Genomic DNA, 26,527 nt, shown 5'->3' with positions numbered 1-26,527 from the left:
TCACGTGCACACTTAACTGACTTGCCCATGTAATGAGAGTGTGATTAGGCATATTGTTAATCAATAAAGTTCCAGGTCCTTGGGTAGATAGATTGATTTTATTCCAGTTGTAATGTAGGCCCACAAAGGTAACCAACTGTGTATTGATGGTAGCTCGAGACGGAACGCACTTTGTCTAACATGCATGTACCTGTAACAGTGTACGTAGCTTAATGCATGTGCAGTGAATATATTTGTAGAAAAGATTCTGACTTGTTTGAAACTCTTAATACTTCCATGCTATGTATTCAGTCCTCAGAACATTGCAACATTAGTAATATGTAAAATGGTGCTAAAAGCATAAATTAATGCTTGCAGACGCTACACCCTCTCTGTAATCTCTACCTGATGTCTTCCATATTGACCTGACGCCCTGCTATAACTGAAATAATGTTCAAGCGGGGTTGAACCTAACTCACTCGTAGAATCATCGAGTTGATACAGTTTGTGACAAGGCTGGTGGATGTGAACCTCTTGATTGTTGTCATTCTGTCAACCACTGGTTTAGTTGAACCAGGATGTCGTTATGTCGTTATATCACAACCCACAATGGTGCAAATAGTTTTAGAGCAACAGTATATCGGTAAACTACCCCCGTTAACTTCCTCTCAAAGTAACCATTTCCTTGTTCATGCGTATGTGATCCAGTCAGACGAGTTACTGGAAAGTTACAGTTTACGGACGCTTCGTTCAATTATTATGCTTGTACAGAGACTTTGCTCTTGTGTTAATATAAAACTTAAACGCCAGAAAATAACCAGTCTCGATTATCCGTGAAAACAGATTCCATTGGGCGTATGCGACAAAATAGTCGTGGAAATTATATTTAATCACTGAGAATCAGTGATAACGCCAGGTGTTCGAGAAAAGGGCAAGTATATTCTGCTCTACCGGTAACACCCGCTTCTGACACTTCTGACGCTTTAGTTTATTAAACTTAGGCTAGGGTTAAATGATTTGATGTGTAACAGGGGTCGCTTCTCCTCTATTCCTAAGGATACGCGTTTTTGTCCATTCTGTGAAAACAATATTGAAAACAAATTACACTTTTTGTTAATATGTCCAATTTACGACAACCTAAGATTGAAATATATGCCTGATATCACTAAGAACCACTATTCCATGAACAAAATATTACCCTTTAATTGTATCCCTAGTCAAAAACTAACTAAGATATTACAATACATCTATCAAAGTCTACGAGTACGTAGTAAATTACTTAGTAAATCCGATATGTCCAGAAATAATTAGTTGTTTTGAAACTTTCGCATCTAGATCAGGAGTATCTACATTTCATTTTTGTCTGTTTGTTTCTACTAGAAATGCATATACATTTTAATTGTCTAATTGTCCTGACATGATGAGTATATTTCTGATAGATCCTTCTGTATTGAATGTCGCGCTATGGCTGAAAGCCTTTGCGACGTAAAACTTCATATTTCCATTCCGTTCCTTGTGTATTGTATACTACTACAGCTGCCACTGTGGTTATTACCACTGTTATTACAATACCTCTATTACATGTCAAGCATCATATTAGTTATCCAATTATTATATAATGCGCTGTACAGCTGTAAATGATATTGTTTATCTGTATGTGTATATGAATCAATCAATCTTTCATACAATAAAGATTGATTGATTGATTGACACAATTTGCCTAAAAAGGTAAGTGGTTTTTTTGCCTGGCAATAAAGTAATGGACCAGTACATCCAGTGACGCCATAGCGCAGTTACTGTAGAAACTCAACATGACGTGTTTATTTTGAATTACGTCTGATGTGTACAAGTGCTGCTTAATAATAAATAAACGTTTACGAAATAAATTTATGTTTATTTTGCAACAACAGTGGGGGCAACAATTGTAATGTCTCAGCCTAAACATTTCTTTTGTAGTTGACTCAGTATAATTGATATACCAAGTTACAAAATCGTTACATTTTCTTTGAAAGATTTTCTTCACGCCCTTCCTCCCCGCCTTGTGCAGTGTGCGCGTCACACTGTATCGGCCATGTTGGTCCTGAGAGTCTAGCCAGTATCAATGTACATTCTGTTGAAGACTTAACCCGGCGACAAACAACTTCCCACAAATAACTTCTATGTTTATCAAAAGGGCGCAAAATAATCCAACACAAGGCGGAGAGGTAGTCGCGTGCTGTTACCGTGCGAGGATGACGACCTTGGAACTTGGCACAAACTCGCTCAACTACCGCAGGGATGTGGATTGAAAGACGCTTCTAATATTTAGTATCTTCAACTCGTCTTCAAAACCCGACAGGAGTTTTGAAGGGAGGCTGGACCCTGTGTTGCCATTTAATTCAATTCAGTTTATTTTGTAAGTGTAGGCCATCGGCCTATAGTTACATTTGTAAAACATTGCACTTGATGACAATAATGTACTACGAAGTGACATCGCTTGATAAATATACTTGTAGATAGATAGATGTTTAATAAATATACACTCAATTGTAGACATAGTGATATTAAATTTTTGTTCGTTCGGATATTCCTATATAATACTTCTATGGTAAGTGATCCACCCGTAGCTTGTTATGACCATAGTGGAAAGTGATACTTGTCCTCCACATACCCGGCATCACAAACACAACATAAACAGACTATAGTAGGTTTAGTGGGTTTAGCTAGGTTTAGCTATTGAGGCAGTAAATGATCGCATAAATCAAATCGAGCAGACTCCCAGGATAAGGTGATGGAGAGGGTGGGGTTATGGAGATTGAGGTTATGCTGGAGGTTGGTGGATATTGGTGATGAAGAGGGGTGTGGGTAACGAAGAGGGGTGTGGGTGATGAAGAGGGGCGTGGGGGATGGAGACGGTTGTTGGTGACGAAGAGGGGTGTGGGGGATGAAGTGGGGTGTGGGGGATGAAGAGGGGCGTTGGTGATGAAGAGGGGCGTGGGTGATGAAGAGGGGCGTGGGGGATGAAGAGGGGCGTGGGGGATGGAGAGGGATGTGGGTGATGAAGAGGGGTGTGGAGGATGAAGAGGGGCGTGGGGGATGGAGACGGTTGTTGGTGACGAAGAGGGGTGTGGGTGATGAAGAGGGGTGTGGTTGAAGGAGACGGGTGTGGGTGGTGAAGAGGGGTGTGGGGGATGAAGAGGGGTGTGCGGGAAGGAGACGGGTGTGGGTGGTGAAGAGGGGTGTTGGGGATGAAGAGGGGCGTGAGGGACGGAGACGGGTGTGGGTGGTGAAGAGGGGTGTGGGTGATGAAGAGGGGCGTGGGTGATGAAGTGGGGCGTTGGGGATGGAGACGGTTGTTGGTGACGAAGAGGGGCGTGGGGGATGAAGAGGAGTGTGGGGGAAGGAGACGGGTGTGGGTGGTGAAGAGGGGTGTGGGGGATGAAGAGGGGTGTGGGGGATGAAGTGGGGCGTGGGGGATGGAGACGGTTGTTGGTGACGAAGAGGGGTGTGGGTGATGAAGAGGGGTGTGGTTGAAGGAGACGGGTGTGGGTGGTGAAGAGGGGTGTGGGGGATGAAGAGGGGTGTGGGGGAAGGAGACGGGTGTGGGTGGTGAAGAGGGGTGTGGGGAATGAAGAGGGGTGTGGGGGATGGAGAGGGATGTGGGTGGTGAAGAGGGGTGTGGGTGATGAAGTGGGGCGTAGGGGATGGAGACGGTTGTTGGTGACGAAGAGGGGCGTGGGTGATGAAGAGGGGTGTGGGTGATGAAGAGGGGCGTGGGGGATGGAGACGGGTGTGGGGGAAGGAGACGGGTGTGGGTGGTGAAGAGGGGTGTGGGAGATGAAGAGGGGTGTGTTGGAAGGAGACGGGTGTGGGTGGTGAAGAGGGGTGTGGGGGATGAAGAGGGGTGTGGTGGAAGGAGACGGGTGTGGGTGGTGAAGAGGGGTGTGGGGGATGAAGAGGGGTGTGGGGGAAGGAGACGGGTGTGGGTGGTGAAGAGGGGTGTGGGGGAAGGAGACGGGTGTGGGTGATGAAGAGGTGTGTTGGGAAAGAAAAGGGGCGTGGGTGATGAAGAGGGGTGTGGGTGATGAAGAGGAGTGTGGGTGATGAGGAGGTGTGTTGGGGAAGAAAAGGGGCGTGGGTGATGAAGAGGGGTGTGGGTGATGAAGAGGGGTGTGGGTGATGAAGAGGTGTGTTGGGGAAGGAGAGGGGTGTGGGTGATGAAGAAGGGTGTTGGGGAAGAAGAGGGGTGTGGGTGATGAAGGGGGATGTGGGGGATGAGATGGTTGATGGAGAGGGTGATGAAGAAGTTTGTGGCTGGTCACAACTAAAGGTGTAATAGCGTCTGTACATGCTGTATTCATTGTGAAACCTTCAAAATGTTGGTTCAATATCAAGAAAACTGAATATTTATTGCAATACAATTGAGTGTCATTTAGCTCAGCAGTCTCACACCGTCGAAGGCAGTAGTTTGCTCCGCTCAACCTTATTGTATATATGTTCACGTTAGTAATTCGGACATATTCAGAAATGGTTCTGGTGTCTGTTCAACTGTCATATGCGTAATGCTGCTCCAAACTGTCCAGCATTTTATGCCTAAAACTCTTTTAGTGAACTATTCTAACCCACCACCATCCACGACTAGGTCTTGTCTGCACCAAAAAGACCCCGCCGAAAAGTCAAATCCGTCGAAGCAGTTATAGATAGATCTGCTAATGAATATGTCGCGTTGCCATTGACACCCCAGTTCGACATAATAAACCTTTGAAAATAAACCACCGACGGATAGTTCAAAATTTCGCTGTATTCGAGATAACCGAGTTTCGACCGAGGATTATCAGTACTATGTATATGTTCAGCGGTACAGTAAGATCACATCACTAGAACATGTCACCTCCTGCTACTGTTTACATGTTCAGCAGTACAGCACGATCACATCGCTAGAACATGTCAGCTCCTGCTACTGTGTGCATGTTCAGCAGTACAGTAAGATCACATCGCTAGAACATGTCACCTCCTGCTACTGTGTATATGTTCAGCAGTACAGTAAGATCACATCGCTAGAACATGTCACCTCCTGCTACTGTTTACATGTTCAGCAGTACAGTAAAATCACATCACTAGAACATGTCACCCCCTGCTACTGTTTACATGTTCAGCAGTACAGTAAGATCACATCGCTAGAACATGTCACCTCCTGCTACTGTGTACATGTTCAGCAGTTCAGCACGATCACATCGCTAGAACATGTCACCTCCTGCTACTGTGTACATGTTCAGCAGTACAGTAAGATCACATCACTAGAACATGTCACCTCCTGCTACTGTGTACATGTTCAGCAGTACAGTAAGATCACATCGCTAGAACATGTCAGCTCCTGCTACTGTGTACATGTTCAGCAGTACAGTAAGATCACATCGCTAGAACATGTCACCTCCTGCTACTGTGTACATGTTCAGCAGTACAGTAAGATCACGTCGCTAGAACATGTCACCTCCTGCTACTGTTTACATGTTCAGCAGTACAGTAAGATCACATCGCTAGAACATGTCACCCCCTGCTACTGTTTACATGTTCAGCAGTACAGTAAGATCACATCGCTAGAACATGTCACCTCCTGCTACTGTGTACATGTTCAGCAGTACAGTAAGATCACATCGCTAGAACATGTCACCTCCTGCTACTGTGTACATGTTCAGCAGTTCAGCATGATCACGTCGTCGCTAGAACATGTCACCTCCTGCTACTGTGTACATGTTCAGCAGTACAGTACGATCACATCGCTAGAACATGTCACCTCCTGCTACTGTGTACATGTTCAGCAGTACAGTAAGATCACATCGCTAGAACATGTCACCTCCTGCTACTGTGTACATGTTCAGCAGTACAGCATGATCATGTCGTCGCTAGAACATGTCACCTCCTGCTACTGTGTGCATGTTCAGCAGTACAGTAAGATCACATCGCTAGAACATGTCACCTCCTGCTACTGTGTACATGTTCAGCAGTACAGTAAGATCACATCGCTAGAACATGTCAGCTCCTGCTACTGTGTGCATGTTCAGCAGTACAGTAAGATCACATCACTAGAACATGTCACCTCCTGCTACTGTGTACATGTTCAGCAGTACAGTAAGATCACATCGCTAGAACATGTCACCTCCTGCTACTGTGTACATGTTCAGCAGTACAGTAAGATCACATCGCTAGAACATGTCACCTCCTGCTACTGTTTACATGTTCAGCAGTACAGTAAGATCACATCGCTAGAACATGTCACCTCCTGCTACTGTTTACATGTTCAGCAGTACAGTAAGATCACATCGCTAGAACATGTCACCTCCTGCTACTGTTTACATGTTCAGCAGTACAGTAAGATCACATCGCTAGAACATGTCACCTCCTGCTACTGTTTACATGTTCAGCAGTACAGTAAGATCACATCGCTAGAACATGTCACCTCCTGCTACTGTTTACATGTTCAGCAGTACAGTAAGATCACATCGCTAGAACATGTCACCTCCTGCTACTGTTTACATGTTCAGCAGTACAGTAAGATCACATCGCTAGAACATGTCACCTCCTGCTACTGTTTACATGTTCAGCAGTACAGTAAGATCACATCGCTAGAACATGTCACCTCCTGCTACTGTTTACATGTTCAGCAGTACAGTAAGATCACATCGCTAGAACATGTCACCCCCTGCTACTGTTTACATGTTCAGCAGTACAGTAAGATCACATCGCTAGAACATGTCACCTCCTGCTACTGTTTACATGTTCAGCAGTACAGTAAGATCACATCGCTAGAACATGTCACCTCCTGCTACTGTTTACATGTTCAGCAGTACAGTAAGATCACATCGCTAGAACATGTCACCCCCTGCTACTGTTTACATGTTTAGCAGTACAGTAAGATCGCATCGCTAGAACATGTCACCCCCTGCTACTGTGTACATGTTCAGCAGTACAGTAAGATCACATCGCTAGAACATGTCACCTCCTGCTACTGTTTACATGTTCAGCAGTACAGTAAGATCACGTCGTCGCTAGAACATGTCACCTCCTGCTACTGTGTATATGTTCAGCAGTACAGTAAGATCACATCGCTAGAACATGTCAGCTCCTGCTACTGTGTATATGTTCAGCAGTACAGTAAGATCACATCGTCGCTAGAACATGTCACCTCCTGCTACTGTGTATATGTTCAGCAGTACAGCATGATCACGTCGTCGCTAGAACATGTCACCTCCTGCTACTGTGTATATGTTCAGCAGTACAGCACGATCACATCGCTAGAACATGTCACCTCCTGCTACTGTGTATATGTTCAGCAGTACAGTAAGATCACATCGTCGCTAGAACATGTCACCTCCTGCTACTGTGTATATGTTCAGCAGTACAGCATGATCACGTCGTCGCTAGAACATGTCACCTCCTGCTACTGTGTATATGTTCAGCAGTACAGCACGATCACATCGCTAGAACATGTCACCTCCTGCTACTGTTTACATGTTCAGCAGTACAGTAAGATCACATCGCTAGAACATGTCACCTCCTGCTACTGTGTATATGTTCAGCAGTACAGCACGATCACATCGCTAGAACATGTCACCTCCTGCTACTGTGTATATGTTCAGCAGTACAGTAAGATCACATCGCTAGAACATGTCACCTCCTGCTACTGTGTATATGTTCAGCAGTACAGTAAGATCACATCACTAGAACATGTCAGCTCCTGCTACTGTGTACATGTTCAGCAGTACAGTAAGATCACATCGCTAGAACATGTCACCTCCTGCTACTGTGTACATGTTCAGCAGTACAGTAAGATCACATCGCTAGAACATGTCAGCTCCTGCTACTGTGTACATGTTCAGCAGTACAGTAAGATCACATCGCTAGAACATGTCACCTCCTGCTACTGTGTACATGTTCAGCAGTACAGTAAGATCACGTCGTCGCTAGAACATGTCACCCCCTGCTACTGTTGGTACCGTATACGTTCAATCAGCCTCCGCCTCCCTCTCTCGACATGGTAATCGATATCTGAGGCAGTTCAATCTCTGGTACAAGGGAGGTTATTCGGAACAGGGAGCAGGAGAACCCTTGTGATTTTGTGGTTCTGGGTGATGATAATATTATTATATATGTCTTTAAAAAACTATATGAATATGTGCAGTGATACTCGTTCCCCGAAGGCTTATAGGAGGTACATTGTTCAACGTGTTTTAGACAAAAGTGGTGTTTTCGGAATATGCTAATCGCTAATTTACACAAAAGTTAGCTTTGCTATTCGTGTATATAAGCCTCTGAATATATATCGGTGGGGTAGCCTGGTGGTTAGAGTGGTCGCTCGTCGAAGGACCAGATTCGAATCTCCAACATGGGTACAATGGGAAAAACAAATATACATTTGTGATATTCATAGCTGGGATATGACTGAGCACGGCGGAATATTGAACAGACTGACTGATACTTCCTCGTGTTATGCGCTTCCGGACGCATAAGAAACATTCGTGGTTTTCTCGCTGATCAAATGAAAAAGTGTAAAACATATCTCCCGCTTATAAAAAGACAAGTTTATCTTTAAACAAGGCAGCATCCGTGTATGTACAATGCCTCGCTATAGCGCAAGTAATCGCGATACACATAGCACTACGAAAACGTACCATGTCCGAAAACCTATCATCCGACGATACCTCACAATTGAACACACGTAAATGACCCGAATTGACCCGTTTGACACCGAATATGACTCTTGGAATGACGGCAACACAGCAGTCCTGTTATTTTCACCAAAGCAATAATTGACTACTGAACGACCTGCCCAGCATTAAGCTGATACGCCGTGATCTCATACTTTTCAAACCGGCGCTATGCCAAAATCAAGAGAAACGTCGAACGAAAGTAGAAGCGCTCATAAAATATGGATAACGAGGGTAATGGCGTGAATTGCAGGCTCGTATCCGAGGGCGGGTCCAGTATTTCGAAATTATTAAAATCCTGCTGCCTACAACATACTACACTTGTTTTTTTAGGAATTTAATGCTACTCGTCGTTTATAAATGTATTAATAATAATTAATTTTGTAACCATAGAAAACAATTTTGTCTAAATTTGATTCTGTTTTATGTCTTCATGTCAAGTATCTGCCACCGCCAATCGATTGAAGCCCTCATAAAATATAATTTAAATACAAATCTGAATGTTATACATTATACACTTGTTAAAGTACTCACGGAAATGAAAAAACCCCCGGTTTTTTCGATCTCAGATTTTAAATAAATGCAGTTAATCTACAAAATATATAAATATTCAAACAGGTCAATTAGTACTAATTGGGCGTTGGCACAAATACAGCGTATCCAAAGGTTTTATGTCTTTTTACACGTAAAAGTGTGTAAAAATATTAACAAAACAGACTACTGTGAAGCTGAGCATAACCAGCTGTTAGTAGATCAAGGTGAATGTCCATGCCCTATGACACCTTGACTACAGGTGAAAACAGGTGCTTGAAACCCACGTGCATGTGATTTGTCAGTGGTTAGTGATTTGTCAGTGGCAATGTGGGATAGTGAATCGTCGTCATAATATCAGAACGTAAAAGTAACATATTACCTTCTGAAACAACAACTTACATGTCATCATTATTATGTACATAAACATAGCTGTTATTTTTATTGTTGTTTTGATAACTTTTTTTCAGGCTAATTTCCATAATGCCTATAGCCTGTTTCTGCCATGTCAATTTGGACTTAATTTTATTTTTGAATGTTGAAAGTGCCTACAAATTACCTCCTGTAAAGTACATTTGTATTGAGCACTGAGATAGAACTAGCAAATCCAGACTAGTATTTTTCTTGTTGTTGTGTTATTTCGTATTCACATCTACGTAATGCTTTGTGTCGATTATTAAATTTTTCTATTTCCATGAGTATTTCAACACCCACATATCCCCTGTTTAAGAACATAATTTCCTTAATATGACATAGCCTTGGTCCGTCAGCAGTGTAAAGAAAGTGGCAACGTCTACGACTTGTGTCACTGGGTGCTTTCCTCCCATATTCAGTTGACAATACATGGAATAATTGTGGTACTTCATTCTCCCTATTTCTTCCCTCTCTCCTTCTCCTTGTCACTCCCATCTCTCCTTCTGTTTCGCCCTGTCACCGTCATTGTGTCTCTCCATCTCTCGTCCACGAACGTTCTTGTGCCCTGTCACCGTCATTGTGTCTCTCCATCTCTCGTCCACGAACGTTCTTGTGCCCTTTCACCGTCATTGTGTCTCTCCATCTCTCGTCCACGAACGTTCTTGTGCCCTTTCACCGTCAGTGTGTCTCTCCATCTCTCGTCCACGAACGTTCTTGTGCCCTTTCACCGTCATTGTGTCTCTCCATCTCTCGTCCACGAACGTTCTTGTGCCCTTTCACCGTCAGTGTGTCTCTCCATCTCTCGTCCACGAACGTTCTTGTGCCCTTTCACCGTCATTGTGTCTCTCCATCTCTCGTCCACGAACGTTCTTGTGCCCTTTCACCGTCATTGTGTCTGTCCATCTCTCGTCCACGAACGTTCTTGTGCCCTTTCACCGTCATTGTGTCTCTCCATCTCTCGTCCACGAACGTTCTTGTGCCCTTTCACCGTCATTGTGTCTCTCCATCTCTCGTCCACGAATGTTCTTGTGCCCTTTCACCGTCATTGTGTCTCTCCATCTCTCGTCCACGAGCGTTCCCCTGTCCTCTCATTCACTCCCTTACCTTCCTCTTCTCTTTTTCGCTCCTCGCTACCCTTCTCTCTGTCTTTCAAACGTCTGAGACCTGCATCACTTCGGGCTTTCCTCCCACATTACGCTGACACGCCGTGACAGAACTGGAATACTGTTAAAAGCGGCGTTAAACCCAACTCACTCACTCACTCTCTGTCTTTCACTCTGTTGCTTCATGTTTCCGTTAAGGAGAACATACAAGTTGGGATTCCTGAATCAGGCTTTTAGGCGAGGTCTTTCTTTTTCTGGTACCCATGGTTACGAGTATGTTATCTGAGTTAAAAAGGTATCTCTACTTTGGAAATTATTTGTAACATGAACCAGAAGTCTTTGTTGTCTGTCTTTGTAATGTGTGAGTTATCTTTGATTGATTCACACGGAATACATGATCGTGCACCAAACTTTGCTGATCTTTACAATGCATGGTACAAGGATCTTCACACTCTTGTGGGGCACTAACAGGGTGCACGTTTTCAAAACACCCAGACGAGGATTACAGGAACTCTGAACATGGATAGCATCATGTATCTTTATCTAATATCTTATTTTTTTCGTTTAAGTTTTATCTAAGTCCTTTAACATGAACGTCGTTAAAGGTAACAAGTGTAACACAATATTGTACATAATATTATAGTCGAAGCTTGTAAGGATCAGATGTCGAATATTTGAAAATATGTATTGGTTATTTTTTATCATCAGGGCACGCATGTCAGTAGGGAGTATAAAAAAAACATGTTGTTTTACCAATTCGAAGTGGGGAACATTGGTGCGATAATATGTGTAGGAAGTGTTGATGAATCACTAAATATACTTGTAATTACGATGCCAGGTGTTCGTGGAAAGGACAGGAAAACACGTCCGCACAATGTCAACAACATCTGCCTATGCTAGAAGGACACTCACATCAATGTCGACTGCACCTATCTGTGCTCGAAGGACTATTCCAGTCAAGGTCGACAGCATCCATCTATGGTAGAAGGACTCTTCCAGTCAATGTTGACAGTATCTATCTATGGTAGAAGGACTCTTCCAGTCAATGTCGACAGCATCTATCTATGCTAGAAGGACTCTTCCAGTCAATATCGCATACCCCAAAATACATAGGACCTAACTCTTCCACAACGATATAAACCAAATAAAGCGTTGTAAAATAGTATCTTGATGTCATCAGCGAGAACTCCTGCAGTACTAATTGAGGTTAATTGGCAAGGGTTAATTAGTGTTTATTTATAGCAGGACCCTCGTGCTGTACGTTCGAACCCACGTGTAGATACATTGCGTGTAAATATTTTACATTTCTGTTTGTTTTAAAAACTAAAAGAACTTTGTTTTGTATCATGTTCATGAATGTATAATTTGATATGTAATACTTTATTAGCCCCATCATATATTGATGTATAATCGAAATGTAATCATTTGAAGTGTATTTTGCGATATTACCTGTTGTTAAAAAGTGCCACAAGAGGCGATATAGTTATGCATAAAATAATTATACAAACATCGAGCCGAAACATCAGCTAACAAACTAAATAAACAAAGTTTTGAATTGAGGAAAACTATTTACATGAAGACATGAATAATATAATCCATTATGCTAATCTTTAACAAAAGGATGTCACATGTCCTAAACACATAAACAGGCCTGCAAGCATCAGTTGAGTTTGCTGGCCATCTCCATAAGTTTAGGCCTTGAAGTGGACTTCGTTGTCACATTATGAGTTTGCAAAAGGCCACGGAGTCCCAAAACAGAAAGTTAACTAAAATTGACATCTTGGGTTGGTTGAGATGTAATTTCTTTAGTGATGTTTGACCCTTTACCCTGTATCACTTCATCTATCGTATCTTCCGAATACACAAGCTTCCTTTTGGTGTATTGGCGCTTGACTCGATTCAGATCGCTATGGTTCTCCATTCGTTTCCTGACTTTCAGTGCCTTAACAGTTGCATCCTATTTATTTGATTTTTGCTGATGTATCTTTTTATTTCATCATTAATTTTTTCAAGGGCCTGACAACTGAAGTCACGAATTGAGCCATAGCAGTCAACAAAACCAGGGACATGATAAACCAAACAGTGAATATATGGCGTTATTCGCATCTTTTGGTACAAATTCATTTTACAGCCAATTGAAACGAATAACTGAACCTAGCTTTTCGACAATTCAAAAACCTCCATTGCTGAGGTACCTGGAGTACATATTTTGGAATAGATTTCCGGAATGATTTGCCAAAGGTTGATGACGATGCTTTCGGTGTCAGAATTTAATTTGCCTCTAAGCTTTGAAGGTAGATAATTCAAAAGCTTTTTCTTTTCCTGACCCGAGAGACTTGTCCGATTTAGTTTTTTGCCTCCACTATCAAATTCCTTTCTAGCACATCTGTTATCCTAAGTAGTAGATGCAACTCATCTCCAATGTAGTTTTGAACCTCAAGTTTTATAAGCGGGGCATGGAGAGCACCATGGGAACATTTGTCTGCACATTGTGTAATGTCCTCTACTGTACGTCTGAGTTCCCCTGTGTCATAGTAATCCCAGGCCTTAGTCACGTCATGTCTATCATTCTTATGCACTTTGCACCAGGGACAAGCATAATTGCCAGTAGCGCCTCGGCCTAACATTGTTGAAATCATTTTCATGTCTGACGGAAAAAGAATGTCAACGCAAACATCTCTGAAACCCACTTGGATATGACCCACAGTTACAATATCATTGATGTCATTAAACATGGGATAAAGACAGGATTTTAAACTATGGTAATTGTACATTGTACAATGGCAAGGGTATTTAAATTTAAAGATGATAGTGTCTTGCCAGGGTCGACAATGTGGAATGTCAAGATGACAAAATTAGAAATCCTACTTACTTTGGTGCCATCCCCACCAATATTAACACACACCTTATCTAGGTCAGGATTATCTTTGATATGCCGCGCTACCTTTTTCCTGGACTCAGCCTTAAAGCTAAGCATTGCTCCCGGCACATTACCTGGCACACGTTGAATGACTACAGAAGACGACATCTCATTACGTGCCCCTACCACTGTGTGAGTTCTTGGTAATTCTCTGTGAATTTGGGAAATGTCGTGATATGCTGAGTTGCTTACGCCAAATCGATCGAAAACATTGACAAGGGAGCACAGCTTTAGCTTTTCAGATTCTGGCAAGTTGGAATAATGCTTTGGAGTTGACACCGGTAAACTGACTTAACTGTTTTTTGAACCGCTGGTGGTTGTTGTAGGTGTTAAACCGAATTTCTGAAGAAACGACAGAGTTTTATCAGACTTAGCTGCGTGTAGAGGTGTAGGCCCCTGACCAGAGAGCGTGTGCCAAACTTCTTGGCAGTGTGATTCCTGTTCTACTCTATCGCCTAAAAACTCAGTAACTGTAGCGTTACCATCCCCTTGAACACACAGTAGCTCACTTGAAAATAAGTTGCTTTAGTTGAGTATTTACATTGGCTATGTATGGCAGATTACCATAGCGACATTTTGCAGTATGGAGCTGTTTCAGAAATTTATGAGTAACAAACAAAGATATAGCAATTTTGTCAGCCCGTTCTAAATGTTTCTTATTCAGAAACAGACTGACCTCAGTGGAAAATGATAAAGAGTCCTTGAATTTCAAGTTCTGTGCATACGTAATGTTGTCAGACATTTTGAACAAACAATTTAAGGTTATATACACTGTGGAAAAACTATATACACTATATACAAAAAGCCATGAGTTGTTTTGAGTTCATTTTCACTTTGAAATGAAGGCTGCATCACAAGCTCGAGTGAGCACAGCAAACTGTAATGTCTCGACGGGGGTCTTCAGGAGAAGCACTCGACCATCACGGACCACCCAGGTGGAAGTCATCCTCACACGCGGCCAGGCCCTCACAGGGAAGTCCACACACGTTCCCTCTCTGTGGAGGTTGACATGATACCACCAGTGGTCGGATGGAAAATGTTTGGTAAAATCATCTTGCTTGAGATGCACCTCGCCACCAGGATGGTACACAGACCTAAACACGTCCAAAGGTCACAGTACAGAAAAACTGATTTCCCAGGTTTTCAGGCGTGCTTGGAATCCTCTCTTCTTGATAAAATGCAGATATAAACTGTGGACAGGCATCTGGTTGGTGGAAAGACTCCGAGGTGCAGTCCTCTATTGAGTACCCCTGGCATTACACAAGATAGAGTACACCCTGAAAACAAAATATAGACTATTAAACATGTCAATGACTTACATTGATGTTAGCCAATACCATTTCATTTGTTTAGATTATATCACATCAATTTCTATGAAATTAATAGAATAACCATGTATGAAAACCTCAACTATAATCTGTAAGTATGGCGCTGCTTCAAATGTGCTGAACCATTAACCAACACCTACATTTACCTTTATTTTGTTAAATGTGACATTTTAGGAATTACACTATATCCTATTTATTTCATGTCATACACTGTTGTTGTTATATATAGTTAATATCTTTATTATATATTATCTGTTAGTCTGTGAATCTTCTGACACATTATGGTACCCTTTAAGATGTATTTTAATATTCCGATTGCTTACTAATAACTTGAGAACTGTAGACATTAAAACTGTAAAAAGCACAAATTCACTTTAAGTTGACCTACCTTTTGAGTTTTCTTCCTTTGTATCAGCCGCTCCACGCAGAACACTCCTTACGCCAAATCGATCCAAAACATTGACAAGGGAGCACAGCTTTAGCTTTTCAGATTCTGGCAAGTTGGAATAATGTTGACACCGGTAAACTGACTTAACTGTTTTTTGAACCGCTGGTGGTTGTTGTAGGTGTTAAACCGAATTTCTGAAGAAACGACAGAGTTTTATCAGACTTAGCTGCGTGTAGAGGTGTAGGCCCCTGACCAGAGAGCATGTGCCATTCCTGCTCTACTCTATCGCCTAAAAACTCAGTAACTGGAGGGTTACCATCCCCTTGAATACACAGTAGCTCACTTGAAAATAAAGAAAAAACAGTGTTTTTCACCCATAGAAGTTCCCTTTTTCTGCCAGAGTTATATCTACTTTTCAAATTGGAGGACACCGAGCCACAAACACGTCCAATGTGTGTTTCCATCCTGTCTGTCTGACATAACTGCATGTGCTTTAGTTTATTTACAATGGCTATGTATGGCAGATTACCATAGCGACATTTTGCAGTATAGAGCTGTTTCAGAAATTTATGAGTAACAAACAAAGATATAGCAATTTTGTCAGCCCGTTCTAAATGTTTCTTATTCAGAAACAGACTGACCTCAGTGGAAAATGATAAAGAGTCCTTGAATTTCAAGTTCTGTGCATACGTAATGTTGTCAGACATTTTGAACAAACAATTTAAGGTTATATACTCTGTGGAAAAACTATATACACTATATACAAAAAGCCATGAGTTGTTTTGAGTTCATTTTCACTTTTGAAATGAAGGCTGCATCACATGCTCGAGTCAGCACAGCAAACTGTAATGTCTCGACGGGGGTCTTCAGAAGCACACGACCATCACGGACCACCCAGGTGGAAGTCATCCTCACACGCGGCCAGGCCCTCACAGGGAAGTCCACACACGTTCCCTCTCTGTGGAGGTTGACATGATACCACCAGTGGTCGGATGGAAAATGTTTGGTAAAATCATCTTGCTTGAGATGCACCTCGACATCAGGATGGTACACAGACCTAAACACGTCCAAAGGTCACAGTACAGAAAACCTGATTTCCCGGGTTTTCAGGCGTGCTTGGAATCCTCTCTTCTTGAAAAAATGCAGATATAAACTATGGACAGGCATCTGGTTGGTGGAAAGACTCCGAGGTGCAGTCCTCTATTGAGTACCCCTGGCATTGCACAAGATAGAGTACACCCTGAAAACAAAATATAGACTATTGAACATGTCAATGACTTACATTGATGTTAGCCAATACCATTTCATTTGTTTAGATTATATAAATTCGGTACAACGTCTAAAATATATTTGGTTGTATTGCAAACCTTATGATCCTATCCAGAATATAAAGCCTTGTAAGTAACTGATGTGTCCATAAAAACGTTTCATAGGTAACATATTTCAGAACTAGTATTGTTTTCGTTGATGTTGAGCAAGAAATTGTTGCTTTACTCAACCATCATCAACAATTGTGCAGTCATATTCGCGTAGAAACTGAGTCTAGAGGATAATTAAAAAGGCAATAAAACCGTAACGCTCTGAACGCATTCAGTCAAATGTCATACAAAGACCGCCTTCATTACTTATTTCCTTTTTGTATACATTATAGTTATACTAGATCCATGTTAAGGGTTTTAATAAAAAACAGTGTTGATTGGTAATTTCAATCTGCCAGAGGATAGCAATCTTAATATCAATGAATCTTTAAATGACCTTTTCACCTTCAGAGAGCAATTTTGCCAGACAATGCTTTAATTATACAATGCAAATATTACGATATTTCTGTTACAGCTTTACTTATAAGTAAATGTAACTTTTAACCATATTCAGGACTGTGACACAATAAACTCGGTTATTATTTCACCAAGGGCGTAAAGATTCCTTGATTTCACACAAGCCAAGACTGAAAGTGTGGTGTTTTAAATCCCGTATTATCAAGTTTCACTGCCCCTATCAAACAATATTAAATATGTAAACGCGACCCCATCTGGCGATATCCCCAATGCATGATATAAATGTATACAGTCCACTCGTAATACATCATCTGTTCGGTATTATGGTTTGTTTTTTATTTATTTCTTCTTGATAAGGTTGGGGACGGTCTTACTTATATTACATTTACATATTGCTTACATATTGCTAACTGTTTCAGCAAATAATTAATCAAAGTATTGTTATATAAACATATCTATTTCGATAAAATAACATGGGATTGATCAATCACTATCTTATAGTAATGAATTCCCATTCAATGAAAACAAAATGTTTTTGAATGCTTTGATATAATAACACTACTTCACGTCAATTTCTATTAAATTAATAGAATAACCATGTCTGAAAACCTCAACTATAATCTGTAAGTATGGCGCTGCTTCAAATGTGCTGAACAATTAACCAACACCTACATTTACCTTTATTTTGTTAAATGTGACATTTTAGGAATTACACTATATCCTATTTATTTCATGTCATACACTGTTGTTGTTATATATAGTTAATATCTTTATTATATATCATCTGTTAGTCTGTGAATGCTCTGACACATTATGGTACCCTTTAAGATGTATTTTAATATTCCGATTGCTTACTAATAACTTGAGAGCTGTAGACATTAAAACTGTAAAAATCACAAATTCACTTGAGGTTGACCTACCTTTTGAGTTTTCTTCCTTTATATCAGCCGCTCCACGCAGAACACCCCTTACGCCAAATCGATCAAAAAAATTGACAAGGGAGCGCACCTTAGCTTTTCAGATTCTGGCAAGTTGGAATAATGTTGACACCGGTAAACTGACTTAACTGTTTTTTGAACCGCTGGTGGTTGTTGTAGGTGTTAAACCGAATTTCTGAAGAAACGACAGAGTTTTATCAGACTTAGCTGCGTGTAGAGGTGTAGGCCCCTGACCAGAGAGCATGTGCCATTCCTGCTCTACTCTATCGCCTAAAAACTCAGTAACTGTAGCGTTACCATCCCCTTGAACACACAGTAGCTCACTTGAAAATAAAGAAAAACAGTGTTTTTGACCCATAAAAGTTCCCTTTTTCTGCCAATGAATTTCATTCTTTTCAATTTGGAGGACACCTAGCCACAAACATGTCCAATGTGTGTTTCCATCCTGTCTGTCTGACATAACTGCATGTGCTTTAGTTTATTTATAATGGCTATGTATGGCAGATTACCATAGAGACATTTTGCAGTATAGAGCTGTTTCAGAAATTTATGAGTAACAAACAAAGATATAGCAATTTTGTCAGCCCGTTCTAAATGTTTCTTATTCAGAAACAGACTGACCTCAGTGGAAAATGATAAAGAGTCCTTGAATTTCAAGTTCTGTGCATACGTAATGTTGTCAGACATTTTGAACAAACAATTTAAGGTTATATACACTGTGGAAAAACTATATACACTATATACAAAAAGCCATGAGTTGTTTTGAGTTCATTTTCACTTTTGAAATGAAGGCTGCATCACAAGCTCGAGTCAGCACAGCAAACTGTAATGTCTCAACGGGGGTCTTCATGAGAAGCACACGACCATCACGGACCACCCAGGTGGAAGTCATCCTCACACGCGGCCAGGCCCTCACAGGGAAGTCCACACACGTTCCCTCTCTGTGGAGGTTGACATGATACCACCAGTGGTCGGATAGAAAATGTTTGGTAAAATCATCTTGCACCTCGCCATCAGAATGGTACACAGACCTGAACACGTCCAAAGGACACGGTACAGAAAACCTGATTTCCCGGGTGTTCAGGCGTGCTTGGAATCCTATTCTTGAAAAATGCAGATATAAACTATGGACAGGCATCTGGTTGGTGGAAAGACTCCGAGGTGCAGTCCCATATTGAGTACCCCTGCCATTGCACAAGATAGAGTACACCCTGAAAATAAACATATAGACTATTGAACATGTCAATGACTTACATTGATGTTAGCCAATACCATTTCATTTGCAAATACATATTTGTTTACAGTTCGGTACAACGTCTAAAAATATATTTGGTTGTATTGCAAACCTTATGATCCTATCCAGAATATAAAGCCTTATTAGTAACTGCTGTGTCCATCAAAAAACGTTTCATCAGTAACATATTTCACAACTAGTATTGTTTTCGTTGATGTTGAGCAAGAAATTGTTGCTTTACTCAACCATCATCAACAATTGTGCAGTCATATTCGCGTAGAAACTGAGTCTAGAGGATGATTGATAAGGCAATAAAACCGTGACGTTCTGAACGCATGCAGTCAAATGCCACACAAAGACCGCATTCATTACTTATTTCCTTTTTGTATACATTATAGTTATACTAGATCCATGTTAAGGGTTTTAATTAAAAAAAACAGTGTTGATTGGTAATTTCAATCTGCCAGAGGATAGCAATCTTAATATCAATGAATCTTTAAATGACCTTTTCACCTTCAGAGAGCAATTTTGCCAGACAATTTTTTAATTATATAATGCAAATATTACGAGATTTCTGTTACAGCTTTTTATTATTTCACCGGTTATTATTTCACCAAGGGCGTAAAGAAGTCCTTGATTTCACACAAGCCAAGACTGAAAGTGTGGTATTGTAAATCCCGTATTATCAAGTTTCACTGCCCCTATCAAACAACCCTTTAAGATGTATTTTAATATTGCGATTGCTTACTAATAACTTGAGAGCTGTAGACATTAAAACTGTAAAAAGCACAAATTCACTTTAAGTTGACCTACCTTTTGAGTTTTCTTCCTTTGTATCAGCCGCTCCACGCAGAACACTCCTGGATATGGAAGGGTAACAGTGATGGTAAATCTGGAAGATCGGTCGCAGCTCAGTGGTTCTCCTTCATGTAGTTTCTTCCAGTCCGTGTGATTGCGTGTCCTCAAATCCATTCTCACTTATATATCGTATCGGCAGTAATTACTAAGATAACAAGACGATTACCAACATGGCCGATTGCGTACGCACCAGGCACATGCATGATTTTGTATGCATCGCTCTTGCTTTTATACATGCCTTAGACACACTGAGGTGAAGTGTCATATTGACAGCAATCTCTCAAATACGTACAACAAACCATGCCTTGAAAATTTAAATCTTAACGTCATGTGACGGATGTAGCATTCTTTATTTTCTGTTTAAATGTTAGTCAACTGAAAACGTGTTATTTTTAGTACAAATTGATATTGGAAAATGTGTCCATTATTTTAATACGTGAAAAGATAAAACTACTTAAAACTATTTTCAGGCATTTAGTTTACGATACTTATTTTGCTGAACTATCATTTTTGGTATAAAGTTTTAGATCTTGACACATGGATAAATATCAGCTCGAATCCTACTATTCACACTGTGTTCCTTTCTATGTATTATACACGAGAGACAGAACGACGCCTACCCCAAATATAGGAAGTGCTGTTAACAATAAGAAAATGTTAAGAAAGGCAAAAAAATAAAAAAAACATTTAGAAAATTAACATAGATTGACTTAAATTCCAATGCAGCTACGGAAAACACATTCGATATTTCCTCAACCCGATCTAATGTAATCTAACACAAATCCCTTCATTAATGTCCGGTCTTTGACAATGAACTTAACGGTTAACACCTGTTACATTGGGGAAACAAACGATAAGGCAAGTAAATGAAACAGTCACACTACACGTGTGTTTACAGGACATTTTCCCCTCTCTTATCTACTCAAATGGCGTAATCAAATTGCATAAGTTTATCAAAACAATGTAATTAAAGGATATCCGATAGTTTTTTACAGTCAAAATATAATTTGTTTCGTAATAGAAACTAATTCGAGATATAGATGACCTCTATTGAACGCTGGTGCCCAGGTCTAAGGGAGCTAATCAGCCGGTACAATAACTAACTGGAAAATATAGCAATCTCGATAAATGTGTGTCATCTTTAAGCTTTTGTGGAAGAAACTTAGCATCCATATTTTTTGCTAAGTTTTGGAATAGTATCTGAGAAAGGTTTGATGAATAAGTAGATATGCTCGGAGTATATCTATGTATTATACTTAGCAAGTTATACAGTGTCAAACTTTGTGATAAATCTGACAATTCATCTTTCATTATGGTAACCGCAAAGCATAACAACCCCCTACATTCGTTTCAAGATGGAAGCCCTTTACGTCCAAGTTAAAAATATATGTAGAATACATATTAAGTAAGTAGAATACACATATAGGCGGGCAGATACTGTAACTTCTGTCTATTCCACTTTAAAAAATAAAGAAAGAACCTAGTCCTTCTTTGCTATCATATATTGCACGCTCCGTCGAACAGGAGGCACAGCAGGCGACAGCATCTATCTATGGTAGAAGGGCTCTTCCAGTCAATTTCGACAGTATCTATCTATGGTAGAAGGACTCTTCCAGTCAATGTCGACAACATCTATCTATGCTAGAAGGAGTCTTCCAGTCAATGTCGACAGCATCTGTCTAGGGTGGAAGGACTCTTCCAGTCAATGTCGACAGCATCTATCTAGGGTGGAAGGACTCTTCCCGTCAATGTCGACAGCATCTTTCCATGGAGGAAGGACTCGTCCCATCAATGTCGACAGCATCTATCTATGGTAGAAGGACTCTTCCCATCAATGTCGACAGCATCTATCTATGGTAGAAGGAGTCTTCCAGTCAATGTCAACAACATCTATCTATGCTAGAAGGAGTCTTCCAGTCAATGTCGACAGCATCTGTCTAGGGTGGAAGGACTCTTCCAGTCAATGTCGACAGCATCTATCTAGGGTGGAAGGACTCTTCCCGTCAATGTCGACAGCATCTTTCCATGGAGGAAGGACTCGTCCCATCAATGTCGACAGCATCTATCTATGGTAGAAGGACTCTTCCCTTCGATGTCGACAACATCTATCTATGGTAGAAGGACTCTTGAAGTCAATGTCGACAGCATCTATCTATTGTAGAAGGACTCTTGAAGTCAATGTCGACAGCATCTATCTATGGTAGAAGGACTCTTCCGTCAATGTCGACAGCATCTATCTATGCTAGAAAGACTCTTCCCATCAATGTCGACAGCATCTGTTTATGCCAGGTCGCTACCGGTTTTGCAGCCAATTGTTTGCGTGATCTGTCACCATTTGCATAGAAAACAAAATATTGCCAAATTTCTTATGATCTCAGGAATATTTACAGACTTTAGAAGATAAAACTAATGTTGAGTGGGATAGATATAGTATTTATCAGGTATACAGATTTTACGCAAATGTTCATTGTCAGTACATATCAAAAGAAAATTATATTCACTGTATCCACAGGAGCACATTCGACACAATCTAAGGTCTCTTGGTTTATTTGTTTATTTGTTTATTTCTTTCTTTGTTGTTTAACGCCGCACTCACCAATATTCCAGCTGTATGACTGTGGTCTGTAAATAGTCGAGTTTGGATCATGGGCATCAATCTACTCAACTGGGATGGGATGACATGCATCAACCAAGTCAGGGAGCCTGACCCTCCGATCCGGTTAGTCGCCCCTTAGGCTCTTACCACATGCATAGTCACCTTTTCCGCTGGTATGGGTTGCTGAAGACCTATTCTAACCCGGATCTTTGCGGGACCTTTAGGCAAGTGGCTTTGTTCGAAATATGCCTCTGTTCACCCAGCAGTAAAATCGGGTACCTGACAGGATCAGATGGTATTGTGACCCGCGTCATGGTTTAAACTAATTACGAATAACTGTTTCTCTAGAGGCGTGTAAGTCTACCAGGATGGCAGCTCTCCCGCTCAGTCGCGGCCTGCTGGCGATAACATGCGCCCTGACGCGGGTTATAGCAGCCTTAACAGCCGCAATAACTGTTAGCCTTATATTGCAGCTTGGGTTGTGCATTCCTCAGGGCGCTGAGAATGAAAATGACCCATTGACCGCGGTCAAAACGTTAGCGCTTTGAGCACACATCTTGTGTATGGAGTCTTGTTGAATATAAGTGCACACATTGTTATTACTTTTCAACACATTCTATTAATTTACGGCAAAAATACCACAGCCTAGTTTAATTGCTCAGATAAATAACAAACACACTGTTACGTGTAGCTGACTTAAAAAACAAACCCAAAAGGGATCAACAACAACGAAAAATGTATGTAAAACAGAACAATTCATCGCAATGAAAAATAGTAGTATTAATAAATTCGACAGAAAATGGAAGGAATTATCAGCCTACTTAATATAATTTATCAGTCAATCCAATATATGTATATTCACATATCTAATGTTTTAAGATACCATGAATTGATGCACTTTTATACCTCATGTAACATTGTTAGATTTATGTCTACTGAATTGAAATAAAAATATTTAAACACAAATACAACAAAAAACAACGAATGCGTCCCAAATCTGACCATCTTCCCCGTGAGCACATATGGAAGCACTGCAGTTTACGAACAAGGCGGTAGTTGAGTATGTTGTTTCAGTGGAGCGTTCAGGGCCAGCTGTATACACTGAAAGACTGCAGTCCAGACTCTCTTTCCGTGGCGACTGAAGTTGAGTTATGTAGCATTTATGCAAAATTAAATTCCTCCATACATACCTATAATAAGGGCGAAAATTGTATAGATGTCAACTTCTTTATTATGAGGAACACAACGTTTCGGAGTGCATGCATACTGCTTCATAAGGTGAATCACTCCTTCATTCACCTGATGAAGGAGTAAGCATGTACTCCAAGTTGACATCTTTAAATGTGTTTCCTTATGTGTATAACTTCTAAATGCCTTTCAAAGTTTTGATAACTATGAATAGTTTTCGGATAATTGGTTAATATAGATATGTTATGATTTGCGCTGTTCTGAAAATGAAGAGAGTCACTGGGCTCCCTTTTATTATATTTTTATTACGATAACTGAACAACTGTTTTTTCTGTACGATATGTTTATTTCAGAGACTAGATGTTAGTCTAGCTGTTTCACTGCACCCCGCTCGCCACTGTATGAGCAACACTACATCATAAAAATTGTTTACATCGCAGAACATCAACAGAAGCCCATTGCCCCGGAGCTTTAACGGTTTCAGATTTCCAAGTTCAGGAGGCCCAAGCAGTGTTTCCTCTTCAGCTGTTCAGCTCATCAGATACGAGCAACGCGTTATTTGACAACCCACTTGGAGCCACTTGCAGCAAAGGCCAGGGACTTCATCTTGCCCTGAATGTTTGGTGCAACTCTCGCGTTGAATGAGTGTACATGATCCCTGAAGACGCGAGGTACACCCAGTATATGTAAGTACGTTTGCATATGTATGTGTTTCCGTAATGATAGACATTGTTGCATTAAGTTATTGCTATGGTAATGAAACGAATGGTAATGAAACGACCACGTTAATCTGAAGTACTACATTAGGTAATACTCGTACCCAAGAATGTGTTGTATATTGTTCCGAAATATGTGTCAGGTATTCGCTCATCAAGAAAATGATAGAAGGTATTAATCTAGTAGGTATGATATGATTATATTACGGCGCTAGAGAGAAAGGGTTAACCCATCAGGCTGTATACGGTTATATTACGGTGCTAGAAAGAAAGGATTAATGCAGTAGGTATGATGTGATTGTCTTTCGGCGTTAGAAAGAAAGGATTAATGCAGTAGGTATGATGTGATTGTCTTTCGGCGTTAGAAAGAAAGGATTAATGCAGTAGGTATGATGTGATTGTCTTTCGGCGTTAGAAAGAAAGGATTAACCCAGTAGGTATTATATGGCTGTATTACGGCGTTTGGAAGAAAGGATTAATCAAATGTTTAATCTATATTGGGAATCCCACCCCACCGTAAAAAACTTTATCATCAGTTGCACAAATTTGTCCATGATATGGTACAAATATATTCACATTCAAAACAAATGGAACAGTACACCTCTGTTCAATACAAAAAGAAATAATTCTGGAAATGACTTAATAAATATGTATTGATGTATTACATGTAATGTATTCAGTTGTAATTACCAATTTGCATGATATATATACATTGTTTACTAAATCCATGGTTGTATTGACTGGACACAGTCATTATCTTGTGACAGTAAACCCTGGGGCCAGGTTAAAAAAGCGTCATGTCACTGTTGTGATGTTTCCTTGATTGAAATATGCTTTCAAACACACAGCATGTAACCAGTCAAACTCACCAACAACGACCTTGAAGGACATACACGAACTTTCCTGTTTTGGGGTCACCTGGTGTGGTTTATGTGCAATGAGAGCTGTAACAGCTGCTATGGACATAGACACAACTCTCCTCCCGTTTATGAAGATCATACATAAATAAGTATATTTAAGTTACATGGCAGCAGACTATTTTTTTACATATACACCAATATACAATAATTCAGTGTATATAATATTTATCCAGAGGACTTACATGTTTGACACATTTGGCTTTGGACGAGTTTGAAAGCAACTGACATCTGGAAGTGATATTCGCAGGGCGTTTCTGTAAACCTTAAATGCGCTTGCTAATTTAGTTACACTTTGCGTTGCGGCCTCATTTAACCACGCATTAACTATGGTGTTGACAGTTTAAGCACATTAAGTATGGTGTTGACAGTTTAAGCACATTACCGTGGGGATGACGGAAACTAGCACAGCTGATTCAGGTGAGCTGTCATTGTGTTGTGATACTCACCATTGTAATGATGACAACCATTAAACTGAATCACTTAAGCGATAGAATCAAACGCTAATGATGTATCAAACCAACGAAGACCTGATTTTAGTGCCTTTTATTTCTTTTATGAAAGTTGTGTATATTTACTTACAGTTGATCATAAATAATGATATTTATCAAAATATATTGATTTTTCATTTTTAAGGGCCTTACATTTAAACTGCAAATGAAATTCGCCTTCTTTGCTGAGATGGCACGTTCTGTCCTCTCGGAATAGACCATGCCGTCTGTCAAATTCTACAGGTAGATAATGATTTGATGTTCCAAACTAAAGTCGGGGATATGAAATAATGTTTGGCAGATGTAAATAGAACAGACCAAATACACCTGATTCTGTGTTTGTGAAGTGCCCAGGCACAAGGATTTCCAAACTACAACGCAGAGCTTAACCCAGAAGTCGGTTCGTACAGAACTAAACTGTAAACTCGGTAAATGACCAGGTCAATGTGTAATCAATAAATTATCTT

At 40.6% G+C, this 26,527-nt stretch overlaps 2 protein-coding genes across 2 annotated transcripts in view; one reads left to right on the top strand and one right to left on the bottom strand.

Annotated features, from left to right (window-relative positions):
• Positions 1–2,691: 2,691 nt before the first annotated feature.
• On the bottom strand, positions 2,692–4,308 carry LOC139458184 (cell surface glycoprotein 1-like). Its single transcript, XM_071239521.1, has one exon. It carries the CDS (start codon positions 4,306–4,308, stop codon positions 2,692–2,694), a length of 1,617 nt encoding a protein of 538 aa, XP_071095622.1.
• Positions 4,309–24,508: 20,200 nt separating this feature from the next.
• Positions 24,509–26,527, top strand: part of LOC139470211 (uncharacterized integrin beta-like protein C05D9.3) — a 41,113-nt gene continuing 39,094 nt past the window's right edge. The window contains exon 1 of the mRNA XM_071252532.1: positions 24,509–24,622. The gene's annotated coding sequence lies outside the window, so the exon portion shown is untranslated. The remainder of the gene's footprint in view (positions 24,623–26,527) is intronic.

This window comes from Haliotis cracherodii, unplaced genomic scaffold (assembly GCF_022045235.1).
Source record: "Haliotis cracherodii isolate W230 unplaced genomic scaffold, xgHalCrac1.p SCAF_1, whole genome shotgun sequence".
Taxonomy (NCBI): Eukaryota; Metazoa; Mollusca; class Gastropoda; order Lepetellida; family Haliotidae; genus Haliotis; species Haliotis cracherodii.
Note: the sequence above shows the minus strand (reverse complement) of the source record. Positions and strands in the feature narration are given on the sequence as shown.

What these genes read in the sequence shown, in the direction of transcription:
- LOC139458184 (XM_071239521.1), bottom strand. Translation starts at nt 4,308, where the DNA reads ATGTACAGACGCTATTACACCTTTAGTTGTGACCAGCCACAAACTTCT.